At 33.6% G+C, this 18,593-nt stretch overlaps 1 protein-coding gene across 1 annotated transcript; it reads left to right on the top strand.

Annotated features, from left to right (window-relative positions):
- Positions 1 to 9,716: 9,716 nt before the first annotated feature.
- On the top strand, positions 9,717 to 11,303 carry LOC111411004 (transcription factor SCREAM2-like). Its single transcript, XM_023041584.1, has 4 exons — positions 9,717 to 9,973; positions 10,335 to 10,448; positions 10,556 to 10,732; positions 11,013 to 11,303. Exons 1-4 carry the CDS (start codon positions 9,896 to 9,898, stop codon positions 11,109 to 11,111), a joined length of 468 nt encoding a protein of 155 aa, XP_022897352.1. The 5' UTR covers positions 9,717 to 9,895; the 3' UTR covers positions 11,112 to 11,303.
- The last annotated feature ends 7,290 nt before the right edge of the window (positions 11,304 to 18,593 follow it).

The raw sequence follows: 18,593 nt of genomic DNA, 5'->3' as shown, positions 1-18,593 counted from the left end.
ATACTTTTCCATCATAAGACTAATGTCCTGAAGAAGCAAATTTCTTCATTTGCCCAAAAGGATAATGAGACTTTATACCAACCGTGGGAAAGATACAAGGAATAGCAAACCTGCCCCCACCATGGTTATGAGAGTTGGCGCATTTGTGAGTTATTTCTATGAAGGACTAACACACAGGGAGCATCAACTTAAATGACTCAAAATTTTTCAGCAAATCTTTCCCCATCATAAGACTAGTACCTTGAAGAAGCAAACTTCTTCATTTGCCCAAAAGGATAATGAAACTTTATATCGAGCATAAGAAAGATACAAGGAATTGCAAACTCTTTGTCCCCATCACACTTGTGAGAGTTGGCACATTGTGAGTTATTTCTATGAAGGACTAGTACCTAGGAAGCGTCAATTTGTTGAGATAATGTGTAAACGAGGCCATAGACTATGTAGATGACCTGGTTGAAAAAACTCATACTTGGACTGGACCTAGTACCATCGAAAGTATTAATAGGTCATGACCCACAGGAAACCCTAGTAGCATAGATATTTATCATTTTAGGGTGGAGGATAGCCTTAGAGTAAATGTAGAAGCCCTCACTAGAGAACTAGAAATCCTACATGCTAAGGATTCGAAGCCTACACAAACTGTTTCCTGTGTTGAGTCTCTAGGATCATGTTTTATGTGTGGTGGAATTGATCATCTAGTGCAAGAGTGTACTTCTTTAGCTGAGGGTTACAAGGAACACTGTATTGTCTTAGGCATGTACAAAAGGCCCTATGCCCCTTTCTCTAAAACCTACAATTCGGGGTGGCGGAATCAACCCAATCTCAGCTAGAAATCTAAAACCCAGCAACCTGCCCGGCCAAATAGAGCTTACACTACACCTTCATATAACCCACATCTTCTACGAACTCCTTAGAAGACACTTTACATGCTTTTATGGAGGCAAAAGGTAAAACCTATCATAAGTTTGAAACGAAAAGTTAGATGTCCAAATTGACTAATGCCTTAGCTGTAGTGGAGCGTTGAAAATTTCTAGTGTAATTTCAACCAAACAATACAGGACAACAAATAGCACAAACTTCAGGCTCAAAAGAAAATAACCTTAAGGAAGTAAATGCCATTACCACTCAGTCTAGGAAGGTTATAGAACCAATTTCCAAGCTTAGGGAAAATGAAAAAGACCCGAGTAATTAAAAAAAAAATAGCCCTAATGAAGAGGTAGTGGATAACCCAACCAGAGTGCCTTTCCTTCAAGCTCTCAAGCCTACCATGAAAGCTGTTGGTCTACACAATGAGATCTTAGAACATCTTAAACAAGTAAAAATCAATCTACCTCTCTTCCATGTGATTTCTCATGTTCTCACATATTCTAAAGTCCTTAAAGACTTGTGCACTATGAAGAGGAATTACCACGTCAAGAAAACTGATATCTTGATAGTGCAAGTGAGTGTTGTGCTTAAGCAAAGGATCCTGCCCATGTATAAGGACCCTGGTTGTCCTACTGTTTCTTGTGTCATCGGGAACCATGAGTTTGCACAAGCCCTTCTTGATCAAAAGAGTTCAGTGTTAATCTCATGCTTTATGCTATTTACTTGTTGTTAGGCTTAGGTGAGATAAAGCCTACATCTGTACTTCTACAATTGGCTGATCGATCCACTATAAGACCTAGAGAAATAGTTGAGGATGTCTTAGTACAAATTGATAAATCTTACTACTCTGTTAATTTCTTAGTTTTGGATTTAAAGGTTGATGTGAATGTTAATTCTAAAATTCCTATCATTCTTGGTAAATCATTTCTTACCACAGCTAATTCTTTTATAAATTGCAGGAATGGTCTAATGAACCTATCTTTTGGAAACATGACTTTAGAAGTCAACATTTTTCAAATCACTAAGCAGCCTAAAGAACATGATGAATTTTATCAAACATACATGACTGATGCATTCACTCAGGGGGAGGTATCTGCAATTATTAACTTCGACCATTTGAACTCTTTTCTTTAAAATTCTGAAATTCCAGTAAGTTATAATGATGAAGAATATGCTAACATTTGTGCTGTTTTTGCAAAATTATAGGAATATGGACATCACCATGGCAGCCCAAGTTTGAAGAATTACGAGACAGGAATGGAGGACAATAACCATCAAGCATTGAGATTGAAACCATTGTCTCCAGGACTGAAACATGTGTTTCTTGATCTAGGTGATACCTTTCCTGTAATTATATCTTCAGAATTGAATACATTACAAGGTAAATAACTTTTAAACATTCTAAACGAGCATAGATCTGCATTAGACTAGACCATAGCTGACATTAAGGGTATTAGTCCTTCAATTTGCTCACATAGGATTCACTACAGGAAGGAACTAGCCCTAGAAGAGACCCACAATGTAGGCTAAACCCGACAATGAAAGAAGAGGTGAAAAATGAGGTGCTAAAATTATTAGATGCATGTACCATTTACCCAATTGCAACTAGTAAATGGGTTAGTCCTATACAAGCAGTCCCTAAAAAGTCAGGTGTCACTGTAGTGAAAAATGAAGTAGATGAATTGGTTCCCACAAAAATAGTAACTGGATGGCCCATATGCATTGATTACATGAAGTTAAATGCTGCCATCCATAAGGACAACTTCTCTTTTCCCTTCTTAGACCAAATTCTAGAGCGTGTGGCTAGCCATCCCTTTACTATTTCTTGGATGACTACTCTGGTTGCTATCAAATCGAAATAGCCTTGGAAGACCAAGAAAAGACCACATTTACATGTCCCTTTGGTACTTATGCATTTCGTAGAATGCAATTTGGACTCTGTAACGCTCCTGTCACATTTCAAAGATACATGATAAGCATATTCAGTGACATGGTAGATGATTTCATGAAATTTTTTATGGATGTAACTATTTTTGGAACTTCTTTTGATGCATGCCTGTTGAATTTGAAGAGACTTTTGACACAATGTGAGGAAAAGGACTTTATTCTAAATTAGGAAAAGTGCCATTTCATGGTATCTTCAGATATTGTCTTAGGACGTGTAATTTCTTCTAAAGGGATAGAGGTTGATAAATCCAAGATTGAATTAATCTTTAATTGTCTATACCTAAGACAGTAAAAATATTAGATCATTTCTTGGCCATGCAGGTTTTTATAAGAGGTTTATACAGAACTTTTCATATATATATCTAGACCATTATGTAACCTCCTAAGTAAATATGTGTCTTTTGAATGGACCCTAGAATGCCAAGAGGCATTTGAAACGTTGATTAGCAAACTAAACTCAGCACCCATAATGCAACCACCTGATTGGACAATGCCATTTGAATTTATGTGTGATGCGAGTGATTATGTGGTAGGTGTTGTCCTTGAGCAATGAAGAGAGTGTAAGCCTTTTATAATTATTACACTAGTAAAACTCTAAACATTGCTCAAATGAGCTATTCCATTACTGAAAAAGAGTTATTAGCTTTAGTCTTTGCAATTGATAAGTTTTGTTCCTATCTAATTGGCTCTCTTATCACAATTTTCACAGATCATGCAGCTCTTAAGTACCTTCTCATGAAGAAGGTTGCTAAGTCACATTTAATACAATGGATTTTACTCTTGCGGAAATTTGATATCATCATCAAAGATATAAAAAAAAAATGAGAGTGGAGAATGACCATTTGTCAAGACTAAGTTTTGAGGACAACACGAATCCTTTGCTGATTAGAGTTTACTTTCCAGATGAGCATTTATTTTCTGTTTCCTCGCTACCATGGTTTTGTTCACATTGTAAATTACTTGGCTGCAGGTGAAATCCTGAGAGAGTGGAGTACACAAAACAAGAGAGTTTATGGTGGAGTACATAAATTTTATTGGGATGACCCATGCCCGTTTAAACACTGTCCCGATCAGATAATGAGATGTTGTGTCCCCGATGAGGAGATACCTAGCCTACTCAATTTTGATCATGCCCAAGCATGTGAAGGCCATTTTTATATGAAAAAGACTAATGCAAAAATTTTGTAATGTGCGCTTTATTTAAAGACACTAGTGCATACTGTAGATCTTGGGAGAGGTGCCAAAAGCTTGGTGGGACCTTTTCCACCTTTTTTTGGCTATTTGTATATCATTTTTGGGGAATTGACTTTTTGAGACCTTATCTTAGCACAGAGCCTTGTGGGCCATCAAACATTTTAACTTTGATCTAGAAAAAGGAGGTAAGTTTAGGAAATTCCAATTAACTGAGTAGGAGGAGCTAAGAAATGATGCTTATGAGAGTTCTAGAATCTATAAATTAAAAATGAAAGCATTTCATGATAAAAATATTTTGAGAAAAAACTTATGAACCAAACTAGAAAGTATACTTTTATGATTCTAGACAGCACAAGCACCTAGGAAAACTTCACTCTAGGTGAACCGACCCCTTTGTGGTGAAACAAGTTTTTGAAAATGGGATGGTTGAAATTGAGGATCCTACTGATGGTAGGATATTCAAAATGAATGGACAGCATTTCAAGATAGTTTACGGGCAATAGGTACCTGCAGTGGAGGAGATTCCTCTTGTAGACCCGGTTTACCATCATTAACATCAACAAAATATGTCTTTCATTTAGATTCTTGTATATTAGTTTTAGGAGTTTTCTTTTAGTTATTTCTTTCATTTATTTTTATTTTATTTTTTGGTTTATTTCATTTCCTCCATTACCCTTTCAATTGAGTACTTTCAAGTTAACCAACTTTCAGGCTTTATGTTATTCACTTTAGTATTCAGGTGATAAACTTCATTCTTTTCATTTGGTAGACATGTTTTGACATTGAAGACAATGTAAGAGTTGGTTGGGAAGAGAGTTAATTTGGATTCTGATGTGCATTGCATAATGAATTGCATAAACACATGGAATTTTGAATTTGTTGTGACTAGTTTTTGAGGAAAAAATATTGTGAGTCTCTGATTTGCTGCATAATTATGTTCTTGAATGATAAAATATGACACTAAAAGTTAATTTTGTTTATGAGAATCTAGATGTCAAGACACTTGCTGAATTATTTTCGTGTACACAAGCCTTGTGTTAAGATGATAGTTTGACACATGTAACTAGAGAAGTCTCTTGCTAAAGTTTTCATGTGAGAGAATTGGTAAAGATTGAGAGCTACCACATACTAAAAATGGTAATAAGAATTCATTGATTTCTTGAACTGGAACTTTCTTTTGAGAATAACGTTACACGGCCTATGGTGAGATGGTTGATTATACTTGAAAAATGATGACGATCAATATAGGATTGAATTTGAGCCTTTCAGACCTTTTTTTAATGATTATAATCTCCTAGTAACCACTTTGAGCCAGCCAATACATATATATAACCATTTCTTTCCAAGCACCTTTGTTATTCATATCTCCTCACATTGGAAAATAACCTATAAACGTCTTTTTCTACCTTTTATGCTCCAAAGTGTATAGTAGGTATTGAATGTTCATTTGAGAAAAATAGTAATGAGGAAAGGGTTATAGTTGATAAGTGCTCATATGAAGCGATAAAACATAAAAGAGAAGAAAAAGAAGATGGGAAATTGAAAAACAAAAAAAAAAAAGAAAAAAAAAAAGAAATGAAGGATTGATTTTGGGATTAAAAGGTTGAGGAATACATTGATTAAAGGATGTGAACCATTGAAATGCTTGATAAAATGCCCAGCTATGTATTTGGAAGTCCTTGAATTCTTTCTACCCTTATTTTCATATAACCCAACCTAAGCCTTATTACAACCTTTTGCATTGGCTGATCTAATCCCAAGTAGGGTTGTGTTAAGAAGTTGATGAATTCTAAATTGATAGTGTGCCTATCATAAGATCAATGTTTGCTGGTTGCTTGTCCATAAATACTTAAGCCTCCATATTTTGAGTGTATATTTTTTCTCAGCTCCATAGACAGAAACCCTGCACTAAACACGTTGATACTCGTGAGTTATAGGGTTGAACTTTTGGTTCGAGACATGCCTGATGTTGCATGTGTTAAGGTTGGTGGTAAGATGATCATGGCTTAACACTCACTCACACATTTTGTAAGTGTTTTTGATAGCCTGATGATCATGGCACTGTTAACTCCTATAGTGTTGAGTTTGAAAAAAGCATGAAATGTGGTTAAATTTGAACTTAACAATTTAACTTGTGACATAGACCAGTCATTCATTTGTTTTGTTTGGCATTAAATTGTTGCGATAGCGATAAGCAAGTTAGGGGTGTGATAATGACATGAATTGTTAAGTTTTTCATCCATAAATACTTGCATTTTTATGATAAATTGATGTTGAAGTGTACTCAATACCATTATGTTTTGATTTAAGTTGCAAATGGATGAATATGGTGGAAATTAGAATAAACAAGCGAAAAGGACCAAAATGGAAGAAAGTAAAAAGTTTAAGGACTAAATTACAATATCCAAAAGATGAACCAGAAGGTGAGAGCAAAATTTGAAAGAATTGAAGGCTAATTGGAAGAAGACATGAAGTGTTGAAAGATGAAAAAAAGGGAAAAGAAGTCAAGAATCGAGAAAACGAGTTCGAGGACTATGCGGTCGACAAGAGAAACTTCCATGCGGTCTCACCCAAGGTGCTAGAAAATTAAGGCTTAAAAATTTCTTAACCATGCAATCCCAGCACTTAATACCATGCGGCCGCATAGGCTTTTTCCGAACCGCGAAATCCAGTTTCTTAATTTACGTCAAACTCTTATGGAAATACATCTCTTTCATGATTTTAAAACCCTTGGTTGTCCTAGAACAAAATGACACATCTCCACACCTATTTTTCTCTGTTTTCGCTCACAACATCCATGGAGAACTAAAGATTTTGGTGAAGCTATGAAGGAACTCAATTGGTTTTGGTGATTTCAACATCTTTTGATTCATGTAAATTGATTTTTCATTATCAAACAATTCTAGGGTTTAGATTTTCTTCTCACAAATTTTTTAGAAATCGGTTTAACTTTTATTAAGCCCCAGTTTATTTTCCATTCTTCCCCCATTAAAATGAAAAATATAACCGTTATTCGTCACATCAAGCCACCAAATTTGAATTTCTATCTCTTGTGTGGGGCCCATAACGATTATATTTTTCATTCTCTTTTTTTATAAAAATGGGAAACAAACGCCCCCTAAGTTTTTCATGAATTCAGTCATGCTTTCTCCATTAAATAATTGAAATATTTGCTTGAGTTTTTTCAATTTCAATTAATTTTATTGGTGTGATTCAATTATTGCTTTATGCTTGATGTATATTGTCGTTTCTTGAATCTTATTTCTATAAATAAAAGTGGGAATGTGTTTTATGAAGTTTAAACTTTGGAATTATTGTGCCCTTGATCCACATTATTTTGGAAAAAAATGCATTTTTGAGTAGTGTATTGATGAAAAATATGTAGTTAAAAATTAAAGAAAAGTTTTGAATTTGTGTGTAATATTATTTTATTGAAGAATATGTGGTTGATATGATGTCAAATCACTTTTTAAGAATATATTTTTTTCCAAATAATGTGAATCAAATGGGGCCTGTATAATTGATTTGGGTTTCAATGATAAATTTTAAAGTTAGAGAGTTAGGTCTAACGTCTCTAATTGAGTCATAAGAATGAGTTGTTGTTGTTGAATGATTCAAACCAATTGAGAATATTCCAATGCCTCAATAATTTGAACATTGACATTTAAAGTTTATTCCGACAAACAAATTCTTTTCACATAATTCACGAGAACCCTAAGCTGTTAAATCCTGTAAGTAATTCACCCATTTCCTTGAAGAATCGATACTCCAAAGTTGTACTACAACTACCGCATTATTTGTTGGGCGTAATCAAAATCTTGAGGTTGTTATTTCAACATTATTATATACTAGGCTTTGAGGTCTTTTCCCAAGGTAACTTGTACTCGTAGTCTTTTGAACTTGTTAAGTTTGCCTTGTTCCTTTTTTTTTTTTTCTCATCGTCTAGCTATATGTTTCTTCCTAGATAGCACTTCACTTTTATAAATTATGAGTTAATACTCCATCCTCATATTGGTTGGGGAAAAATCTACTACAACCTAGCGAGTAGATGAGAGAAGCAAAGAAGTCAATCTCTTTCAAATATACACGTGAATTCTAGCTATGCAATGTAGCTGGACTCTCATGTCAATCCGAATAAATCATCATTTCCTTAGGCCTACATTTTTTTGAAATATTTTCAATCTTTGTAGTATGCGGCGATGGAATTGTTAGAGCTGATGTTTCTTTTGGAAAAGTAGATAGTTTCTGATATCAGCACTCTAATATTTAAACTAATGATGACCTAGATTTTACCTGACTCAAATAATTATTAGAAAATAAAGGTGAGTTCTAATAATTAAAATTGATGAAGGTGGATGGAAGATGGCACGTATAGAAAGAGAGAGGAAAAGAGAAGACAAAGGTGAGGGCTGTTTTTGAGAGGAGCTCCAAATTCCCCGTGAGGAGTGTTTGGAAGCTTCTCAATATTTACACAAATTAAACATTTTATTTTGACGCGTTCCTTTACTTGTTTAGATAATATATTGTATACAAACAAATATGTGCCAATAATAATTCATATATGTTTCACCATAGCAATCCAAACTATGATCACGAGCTCATCCTATATTCATTCATTCCCTCTCTCTCTCTTTCCTTTTTCTTGCTAATTTAAAATGTTAATTAATGTCCTTTCTACTTACTTTTACCATTTTATCCATAACCTTTTTATTTATTTTTATTATTCTGCTGAATATAGAAGAACACCCTCATTTTATTGGTTTTTTTTTATTTATTTATTACAACGAGTATAGTTATCATATTTTATTAATAACGAAAAAAAAAGACTTAGGTGGGGATTCGGCAACAGCTAAAGTTACAATAAAATTAAACTTGCTATACCCATAGATCGAGAGTACAATGTTCATGCACTTTATTCACGCACATTGTCATCACAAGTTGAGTGGAGTGTCTCTTACAGTGGCTTATACATATTCTATTATATGTTGCAAATAAAAATTGACACTTAAATATCATCATTCAATAGAATTATCATCATTCCTTAGTAACCTTTTCCCTCAATAGCTAAATTCTATTGAAGATAGGAATTAACTTGACATTTTTTATTTTTGTTTTTCTTTCTTTTGGGTCATATACAAGGGAGACTAGAAGCATCTTTCAAGGAATTAATTGCTTAGTCTTATCGCTCTCACTTTGTGGAGAATGGGACTTTTGATACAAAGTAAATTTTGCATAACATTGCAAACAAACAATATAAGAATTTAAGAAATGGAAATCTTTAAAAGCTGAAAGGGTAAAGCTATTTAGCAATTGGAGTAACTAAAAGATTTTTAGTTTTCTAATAAAATTGAATTAATGAAAGTAATCACTTCTATTTAATTCCAATGCAAACATATATGTTTTCATTAACTTCTCTTCCATTTCTAGGTATCTTAATAAACTGGATTAAAGAAAATAATAGTTTTTGTTTTTCATTGTGAGGTTGTTGAAGAATAATAATCAGCAGGTGCACTTCGACATCCCAACTAGATAAGCACCCTTATGAAGTTATCAGTTACTTTTGTAGGTGTCAATGCAATTATTTCTTGCCAGAACAGTGAAGGAGGAAAAAATGAAGTTATAGAAAGGGCAACCTAGTAGTTTCACAAGTAATTATCCTAGTATTCCGAGTAGTGTAATTCGATACTATTTGATAGGATACTGAGGCCCGCGGGTCATGTGGGAAGCAAACAAGAGATGATATTGATTTGAGAGGAGCATCTCCTCTTTAGAAGGCTGTAGCTTCAGAACTTACAGAAAATAATACAAAGAAAAATAGATAGAAGGAAAAAAAGGCAGGGATAGAGAGAGAAATTTAGCTGTAAAAAGAGAGGTGGAATTGGAAATCATGGTTTCTAGAAAGCATAAGAGAGACTCACAGCACGATAAGCTGCAGCTTCTTCGTTCAATCACTCATTCTCACGCAGTAAATACACTGCACTTTTCTGCCATTAGTTGGTTCTCTTCCACCAATTTGAGCGCACACACGTCAACTGTATATAATCGAATTATCATCTTATGAAAAACCTTTTATATATTTGTACTCAATATCTACTCTTAATATTTTCTTCCTTTTTCCAAAATTATATCTTTGTGTTTTCAATATTTCTTGAAAATTGCTTGTTAATTAAGATGTTCTCCTTCTGTCCATTTATTATTTTGAATAATTCTAGATTTTCATTATCCCCAGCATATATCAATTAATCTAGGTAGCTCTTAAAATTTTATATTTTAGACTTCTTTGAGAATTTGAAAAAATTCCAACTCTTAATTTCTTGACTTGGCAGATTAATGAAAGATCAATTGTAGTAGATGCATCAAAGTATATTAAAGAGTTAAAGCTGAAAGTAGAGAGAATGAATAAAGACATAGCAAGCGCAAGCGACCAGAATTCATGGCCTGTAAATTCTCCAAAACTTTCATAGTTTTTCATTTGCTTTTTACTTAGGGCTAGAAGACATAGTAATAAGAATTCAGAGCTTTAATATTTGATATGTTTTACGTGCAGCAAGTTACAGTAGAAACCCTAGAAAAGGGGTTTTCAGTGAATGTTCATTCAGCAAAAAATTGCTCTGGATTGCTTGTTTTCTTATTGGAAGCTTTCGAGAAGCTTGGTCTCGATGTTCTTGAAGCTAGGGTTTCTTGTCAAGATAGATTTCATTTACAGGCATTTGGAGGAGGAGAAGTAAGATTTTTTGGATTCTGTTAAGTTTTCATTTTTCATTTTTAGATGCATGTATACACATCTCAAACCATCTGGAGACAATAATGCACGAGAGATTCTAGTTTCACATGAATTGCACAAGCTGCATATTAAAGGCTAATTTGAAATAAAATAAATATATATTGTCTCTGATAGTTTTAACTTTTAAGTTTTCTCAATGTCAGAAATGATGATTGGCTTTCTAAAATAAAATAGAACACCCTTTACTGACTATTTTGATCAATGTCTTCATTTCCCCCAGAATGAAGAAGACAAAGAAAACTGCATCGATGCCCAAATGGTGGATCAAGCAATTTCCGGTGCCATCAAGAACTGGCATGGAAGTAATGAAAAAGCCTGATCAGTGATATATGCTGTTAGATATATTTATCTTTTTTTCTTAGTATTTCCTTTGAATTTCCTTTTCATTAAGTTTAATCAAAAGGAATCAAAAGGGTTTCTATTATGTTAACAGACCATCATCGAATTGTAATCAAACTCAAAAACATTTTAAGAAGGTAATGATAAATCTATAACCTTGATGTTGTTGTGATGTGAGTCGAACAAATTCCTTTACTGGATGATAATTCCATCTCGTGTTTATATATACTGCAAAGCGTGGCAATTTGTGCTTTATTAAGGCAGCCGAAGTTTGTCGAGTACTAGATATCTGATGCAAAAGTTACCTTAGCTAAATGCTTTTTCTACGTTATAATATAATGATTCTGAAATATGACATAAAGCTAGTGTATATAATCCAAGCAACGAGAAATTATATGAACCTTCATAGGAATTCCATAAAAAATAGGTGTTGTCCTAACACGACGCATCCCGAATCATCCTAGTGGACCCGAAACGTGATGTGTGCCGATAATAGATATTGACTAGACGTCGTCAAATCTACCGTCAAGGCTGACTATGAGTTACGAAAAAAATGCGTCAAAGTCAATTGCTTATGTAAAATATAATGCATTGGGTCCAAAATAATTACTTCATGTTTCGTCAATATGAATCATAACATTTAATATGTCGTGTGGCACTTTGAAATCATTAGACTTCTCTAGCTATAAAGAATCAATTGCTACCTGTAGGAAAAAATTATGGAAAAATATATGAGTTGATAACTCAGTGAGTGGAGAAGTTCAAAAATAATTATACTTTTTCACTTTTATATTTTTATCGAAAATCAAGCTTATATCACTTAATAATTCACTAGATAACACTATATTTATAACCAAAAAGTGAGACATTCACATAACGTCATAAAATATCATCTCAAAATCAAGTTATAAACATCAACTAATAACTATACTATAATCTCACCATATATAATATACTGAAAAATCCACCAAAATGTACCCTTTGACTGAAATATGTAATCCACCCCTCGGACAAAGAACTTTCGCCATGGGCCTTTGTCCTCCTCTGTTAACGAAAGTCGATCTCAAGACCTCTAGTAATCAATTCTAGAGTATAGCCAAAGCCCCTCTGTGAACCATATGTACACGATCAAGACCACTGCTAGGTCAAGACCCCTCCGTTTACGATAAAACACTGCCAAGGCCCCTCTGTGAACTAAAAGAAGTATATAATAATAGGTACTTTTTTGGCCGATCTCAATATTACATGTCTCACTTACCAAACAAATCTTAATATCACATATCTTACATACCAAGTCACAAATGTACTATAAATAATTTTTGAGATTCCACATGTATCATAATAAAAGAGATTTCCATAATAATCATATAATCGAACACATAATTGCACATACTTTGATAATATACAATTTATAAATGCTTTAAAAATATTTATATTTTTCCACTCACAGAACTATGTTCGCAAAATCAACTCGATTGGTAAGGTGTCCTGGTATCCGTATCGTCGCCTGAAATATGATATAATTTTTAAATTAACAATTAACTATTCTAAGTAATCTCAATAATTAAATAGACGATATCCAAAGTTAATCATTTCATGTTTAAACAATTTCTAGAGTCCCTTTAATCACTAAAACTTGTTTTTCTTTTATTTAACTCAATTACATAGCTTATTATACTTAATCCCTTTAATAAAATTGAATTTAATGTAACAATCTAATAACTATAAAATTAAACATAACTTGAAAATAAGTAACTTTTTACTTACCTTTCAAAATTGAGAAATTCAAGCTTAATAGTGTAGACCACTTATTTTCTAACAACTTAGCAAAAATTTTCTAATTTTTCTTTCTTCTTCCTTTTTTTTTTTCCTCTCTTTTTCTCTCTGCTTTCGTTTTTCCCTGTGTGTTGTCTGTTTGTGTGTGTAATTGAATGGATTGGAACTTGTGTGGATTGACATAAATCAATCCACCGCCTCCCTAATTTTTGCTCTTTGTTTTTAATTCTTTTTTCTTTTTTGACATGTCTGACTTTTCTTTTCTTTGTTTCTTTTCTTTTTTTGTCTTATTAAATTAATGTATTACATATCCCAACTTTTGTCTATTGTGAGTAAAAGAATAATTTAAGAATTAAGCTAGTTGTCCACCTAGTACCCTTTAAGGTGTTAAAATCGAGGTCATCGATTTGATGAAGTGTTGCTAAATCAATGGTAAAACTGTGCATCATGTCAAATAGTGTAAACAAAACTATCAACCATGGTTTAAGTTTAGCAAATATTGCTAATTTAATAATGCGTGGCACTCCATGCATATGGCTATGGCACCTTTTAGTTTTAATACAGTTATTAATAGAGAGTATGAGATGATTCTTGACTGGATATTACACCCCTCTCACATGGCCAATGAATATTTTATTGTATGTGGGCCCCCTCTATGTGAAGATGGTGTAATGTTATGTGTACACATAGCATTGTTCTTCTTGACAAGTACAGTATCAATAAGAATTTTCCACATGTCTTTGATATTTGATGGTTCATAAATACTAGTGAAAGTTTAAATAAGTCGAATAGTTTAGACTCAAAATGTGGAATTAAAACAATAAAAAGCAACAAGTCACAATTTATTGTCTTTAGATGATTAAGTTTAATTAATCCAATTAAATCCTAAATCAAACTGGCAATTTAGATCAAAAGCAATAAAATAATTAATAAACACAAAATATGATCATAGAGGAAAATCCATAACTGGATAAAAAAATATCCGGGCAAACTTGTCAGTAAAATTCACTAGAAAAGTTTAATTACAATTAGTCTAGACATTGATAAACTTTAGTAGACTCTGACAACCTAACTTGTAAACCACCAAGGAACTCCTTTGATTGTGCACGCCCACACTTTTCAGAACTCTGAATTACCTCTCTCTAGATGAATCAACAAGAACGAACCATCTTCTTGAGTGTCGAAACTCCAAGCGCCTCTTCCCAAAACTCTAAAGGAAAATTAGCAAAGATAGGATTTTGTCTTGGTGTTTGAAGATCACATATCTATCTTCAGCTCCAGCAAAGCTGTGCACTCGAATCTTCTTTCCTCTAACAAGCATAAATATTAGTTCAACATATCAGGTATCTTGACAACATGGACAAACTTTACCTATTGTTTTCCTCAATTTATTTATGATCTTCTAGCCCAGAAGACCAAATATCTCTCATTCAAACTAAAATCGATTTTCCTTAATAAATTGCATTATGCTTCATTTCCATTATGTTATGCTATCTAGAAGTGAAGTGATTGGTACGGTTTCTATTTGCTAAACTACGAAAAAAATCATTGGATAAATTAAATAGTACCTATGGGATTTGTAACTGGGGCTAAGAGATTGGAAGATGCAACTGAATTTCGTTTGCTGTCTAGTGATGGATCTTGGTTGAACTAGGTTGGGTCCAAGATTTTTGGGGATTTTAGGTCCAGTATTTGTGGGTGTTTTATGTTTCACAAGCTGGTACTTGGAATGTTGATGACAATATTGATGTTCTAGCCCAACTTAAATTTGCTGGCATTTTGATGGAACAACCTTGGAGTTGTTGCTAGGCATGTAAAAATACTATAAATGTGTGTAGACCTATTGAATTGGTTCTAAGAATCTTCAAATACCTTTTCTTTACAGGTCATGTGCTCTACATGTATTTGCACGGCGATGGCTATGACAACTGAGCATGACCCACGGATTGATCCCTTCGACTGATTATGCAAAAGTATTACCTTAGCCTATGGAGTACTTATTGATGCAAAGAGTTTTTTCACATATTATGTTTCCCGTATCTTGTTAATCTCATGTATACAAATGGAATATGGCTTCAAATATCCATGCCTCATATTATGCTTTTTACACGAGACTGGACATGAATAATACAAGAAGATTTTTTTTTCTTAATATTGTTCATTCCTCCACCTAATAAAGTGACTTCATATTTCATGAATTTCTTGTCTCTAGGTTAGATCTTAGTTATGTCCCCTATCTCTATAAATATGAAGTCAGTGGTTGCAGGGAATCAAGTAGATCACAATAAATTGAACTCAGGGGTAAATTAAGCCAAATGGTAAAAGAAGATTCATATTATCGATCTATATTAGATGCAACAAGTGTATTGATCTAGTCCATGTTTGATGGATCACGATCCGTGGATCCACTCATGATCATGTTTGATACGACATGCATAACCAGCATATTTAGTATTTCTCGTTGTGTGTTATATGAATGTGTATAAACGAAACAATATAAAACTTGACATCATGCACACAATTAAATTTGGATTTACGAAATTCCCACACAAAATTCAACCAAATCAACAAACATTCCAAGAACCTTACTTTTTAGGATCATCGTGATTTTACCATGATGATTGCCATTGCTTGTCATAAAATGTAGCCTCCTTAGCTATTTTTTTATATTTTTTAAATCTTGAGTCCTTCTAATAATGATCACTCCTATAATTGTAAAAAAGAGAGCAGCCTTGCATATGAAATTTGCTGTTTGACCAACCACATCAAGCCCTGTCAAAGCATCCACAACATATCTCATGGAAAATCCCACCATTGTAGCTCTACTTGCAACAAATAATACGTACGAAAGCTGAGAAATGCTCATGTTGCCAACTTTAAATTTATCGAGGACAAAAGATTCGTTTGTTGGTCATATATAGGAGTGTGAAATTATAGATAAGAAAAGTTTAACTATTTAGAAGCTCAGCCTCAGGGAGATGAGAATGCTTGATCCATGCCCACCAATGTATGATAGAGCTTCTAAATAGCACCTATTCTCCATGGGTTGCTGCTTCTGGATGCTTTTTAAGAAACTTTATCCTCATCACTTCTACAGGGTTTAAAGGTAAAAAATTGCAGCCTAGTTAGCATTTTATTGGTTTATTTTGAGCAAAGTAACAGTTTATAAACCCTTAATTCTACAGGATATAAGTAACCATTTGATTAGATGATACAAACTCAAGTTCCAGTACTAGACGATTAATCTTAATCATAATCATGACTTATACATTTCAATTGAGGCTTCTCGATTGAGAGATTTAAACTTAAAAAGTGCAAGGTTTGTCCACGGACGGTGAGTCTAAGGGTTAAGATTTCAATGATGATACTCTAGGAGAGTTTTGTAAAAACTTGCCTCAAGAGTATTCTGGAATTCATCTAATACATGGTTATTTAAGCTACTAAATATTCTATATTTCACTTGAATCTCTGTTTTTTGTATCCTAAGAACATTGGTACAAGAGTAAAAGATTCAAAGCTCATAAGGATATAACAAAGAGCGCGTTTAGCATGTAGTACTAGACAAGCGATAAAAGTATAGCAAATTATACGGAGATTTCTTAGCCTATGAAGTAAATTTTGATTGCATTTTTCAACTGTGAATAGTAATATTAGTTTACTTGCAACAATCATAGCATCCCAATCCATTCTACCATGTCTAATAAACATATTTATATCCCACGTTTCGTTCTTCAATCTTTCGTCTGAAAATCTTGTATACAACAATTCTGCATCATTCGAAGACTCAATTTCTTCTCTAGCTTTCCTGGAAGTTTTAGAAGTTAGGAATGGAGATTTTTCTTGATTATTAGCTAGTTTAAGGCCATTGAAATTAGGAGTGACAACATTTGTTGCTTGTTTTAAACACGTATGTCTAGTTTGAGGTGGCTGTTTCTTGGTTATATGTTGAGAATCGAAAACTCTTTCTACAGAGGCAGTAACATCAATTGAGGCCATGGGAACAATTCTTTAATTTTTGCTCGTGTGAGCGTTGGTAGATAAGAAGTACTAAAGAAGCTCATGCTTTTAGAATAAATAAGCTTATCTTCTGTAACTTTTTGTTTTCCAGTAGTGTCATGGACAGGCAATTCTATCTATTTTTCTTCCATGCTCGGGTACAACAGAGTAATTTGGCTACTATACTAATAGTATGTCATGCGAGCCTCTAAATTATACACGAAAACCCAACTAAAATGGACAACTGTAACATGTGTAAATGAATAAGTTTTAACTTGTGGAGATCAATTAACTCGTAACAGATGAATATGAAGAGTCTGTCCAGTGAGTCTATTATTGGTGTTAGGTTTTGAGTTGGCAATTCTATTAACAAAAGGATCAAACTGTAAAAGGTCAAAATTGAGGGTCAAATTATCTATGTTTAAAGTTCAAGGGTCAATCTGTACATGTGTAAAAGTTAAGGACTATATTGCAATTTTGTAAAAGTATGCTAGGTTTTGAGTTTTGGAAAATGGAAAGAAGTGATGTCGAAGTTTCGCTAGCTACTCACTAGAAGATTGCTCGAGCGTAAAAAACAGAGACCTTGTCACTAGCTCAACGCCACTGCCTTGCCTAGTGAAACAACGTCTCTAGCTTTTACCTAGAGCGACAGTGTCATCTGGAGAAACCCTATTTTGTGATTTTCGAATTTTGACCCAGCCTACACTACCCAAAGCTTGTCATATATATTCTAGTGCGATGCATTCTTTCGTTTTTGGTGGATTGAACTTGAAGAACATCTTAATCTTTGTTACATTGATTCAATTCTACAACCTTGTTAGTGCAATCACTCAAAAACATCAAATCCACATCTATCAAACACCAAAACCTGTCTTTCTAGAGCATCTATCAAGAGTTGAAGACTAGGGAAGGAAATCAGAGTTCCGATCATTGGAGAACAAGGAGTTCTCGAGAATTCACAAGAGATAAACGAAATCAAGAGTCGGGAGTTGGTGCAGGAACACGCTTTCTAGGGTGGTTTTGGGGAATTACAGTCATGAGGTTAGTAAAAACTAGAGTTGATTGAGTTTGGCAGATTGTAAGTTAATTTTTCATTTATAGTGGATTCATACTTGCTTGGGCCCAGAGTTTTTAATCTTGCAAAGGATTATTTTCGTCATCAAATTATTATGTTCTTTAATTTTCAGTAATTTACTATTTTGCGGCAATTTGAATGAATCTAGACTAAATTAATAACTGTAACTTGTTGCAATTATTAATTGAGTGCTTAAAATTTTGTATAAACACATATTCACCCCTTCTAGGTGTTATTTGGGTCAAACTATGTTATTTCAAATCGTATCAAAGCCAACCTCAAGTCCTAACCCAAATTGTTGTCTAGATAAGCAAATTACTGTCTGTGTCTCGATATTTTGATGGAAGCAATTATGCTTACTGTAAGGTTAGGATGCTTGCATTTCTTAAGTCTCTAGATGAATGTGTTTGAGTTATTGTGCAGAATGGTTGGAAAGCCACATCCACTAATGTATCAAGTGTAGTCACACCCATTGATATTTTACTTCAGACTAAGGAAGAATTAGCTAACTGTAACTAGAATAGCAAAGGACTACATGCATTGTTTATGGTTGTGTCTCCCGAAGAGTTTATGAAAGTGTCAATGTGTGAAACTGCTAAAGAGGTATGGGACATT

The sequence above is a fragment of the Olea europaea genome, chromosome 15 (assembly GCF_002742605.1).
Source record: "Olea europaea var. sylvestris chromosome 15, O_europaea_v1, whole genome shotgun sequence".
In the NCBI taxonomy this organism is placed as follows: Eukaryota; Viridiplantae; Streptophyta; class Magnoliopsida; order Lamiales; family Oleaceae; genus Olea; species Olea europaea.
The sequence above is the reverse complement of the archived record's forward strand: the minus strand, read 5'-3'. Positions and strand labels throughout refer to the sequence as shown.

Bases quoted from the DNA above. Each gene is read 5' to 3' on its own strand.
- LOC111411004 (XM_023041584.1), top strand. From the start codon at position 9,896: ATGGTTTCTAGAAAGCATAAGAGAGACTCACAGCACGATAAGCTGCAG. The intron at 10,449-10,555 runs GTAAATTCTCCA...TTTTACGTGCAG, and splicing joins GCGACCAGAATTCATGGCCT to CAAGTTACAGTAGAAACCCT. The intron at 10,733-11,012 runs GTAAGATTTTTT...CATTTCCCCCAG, and splicing joins AGGCATTTGGAGGAGGAGAA to AATGAAGAAGACAAAGAAAA.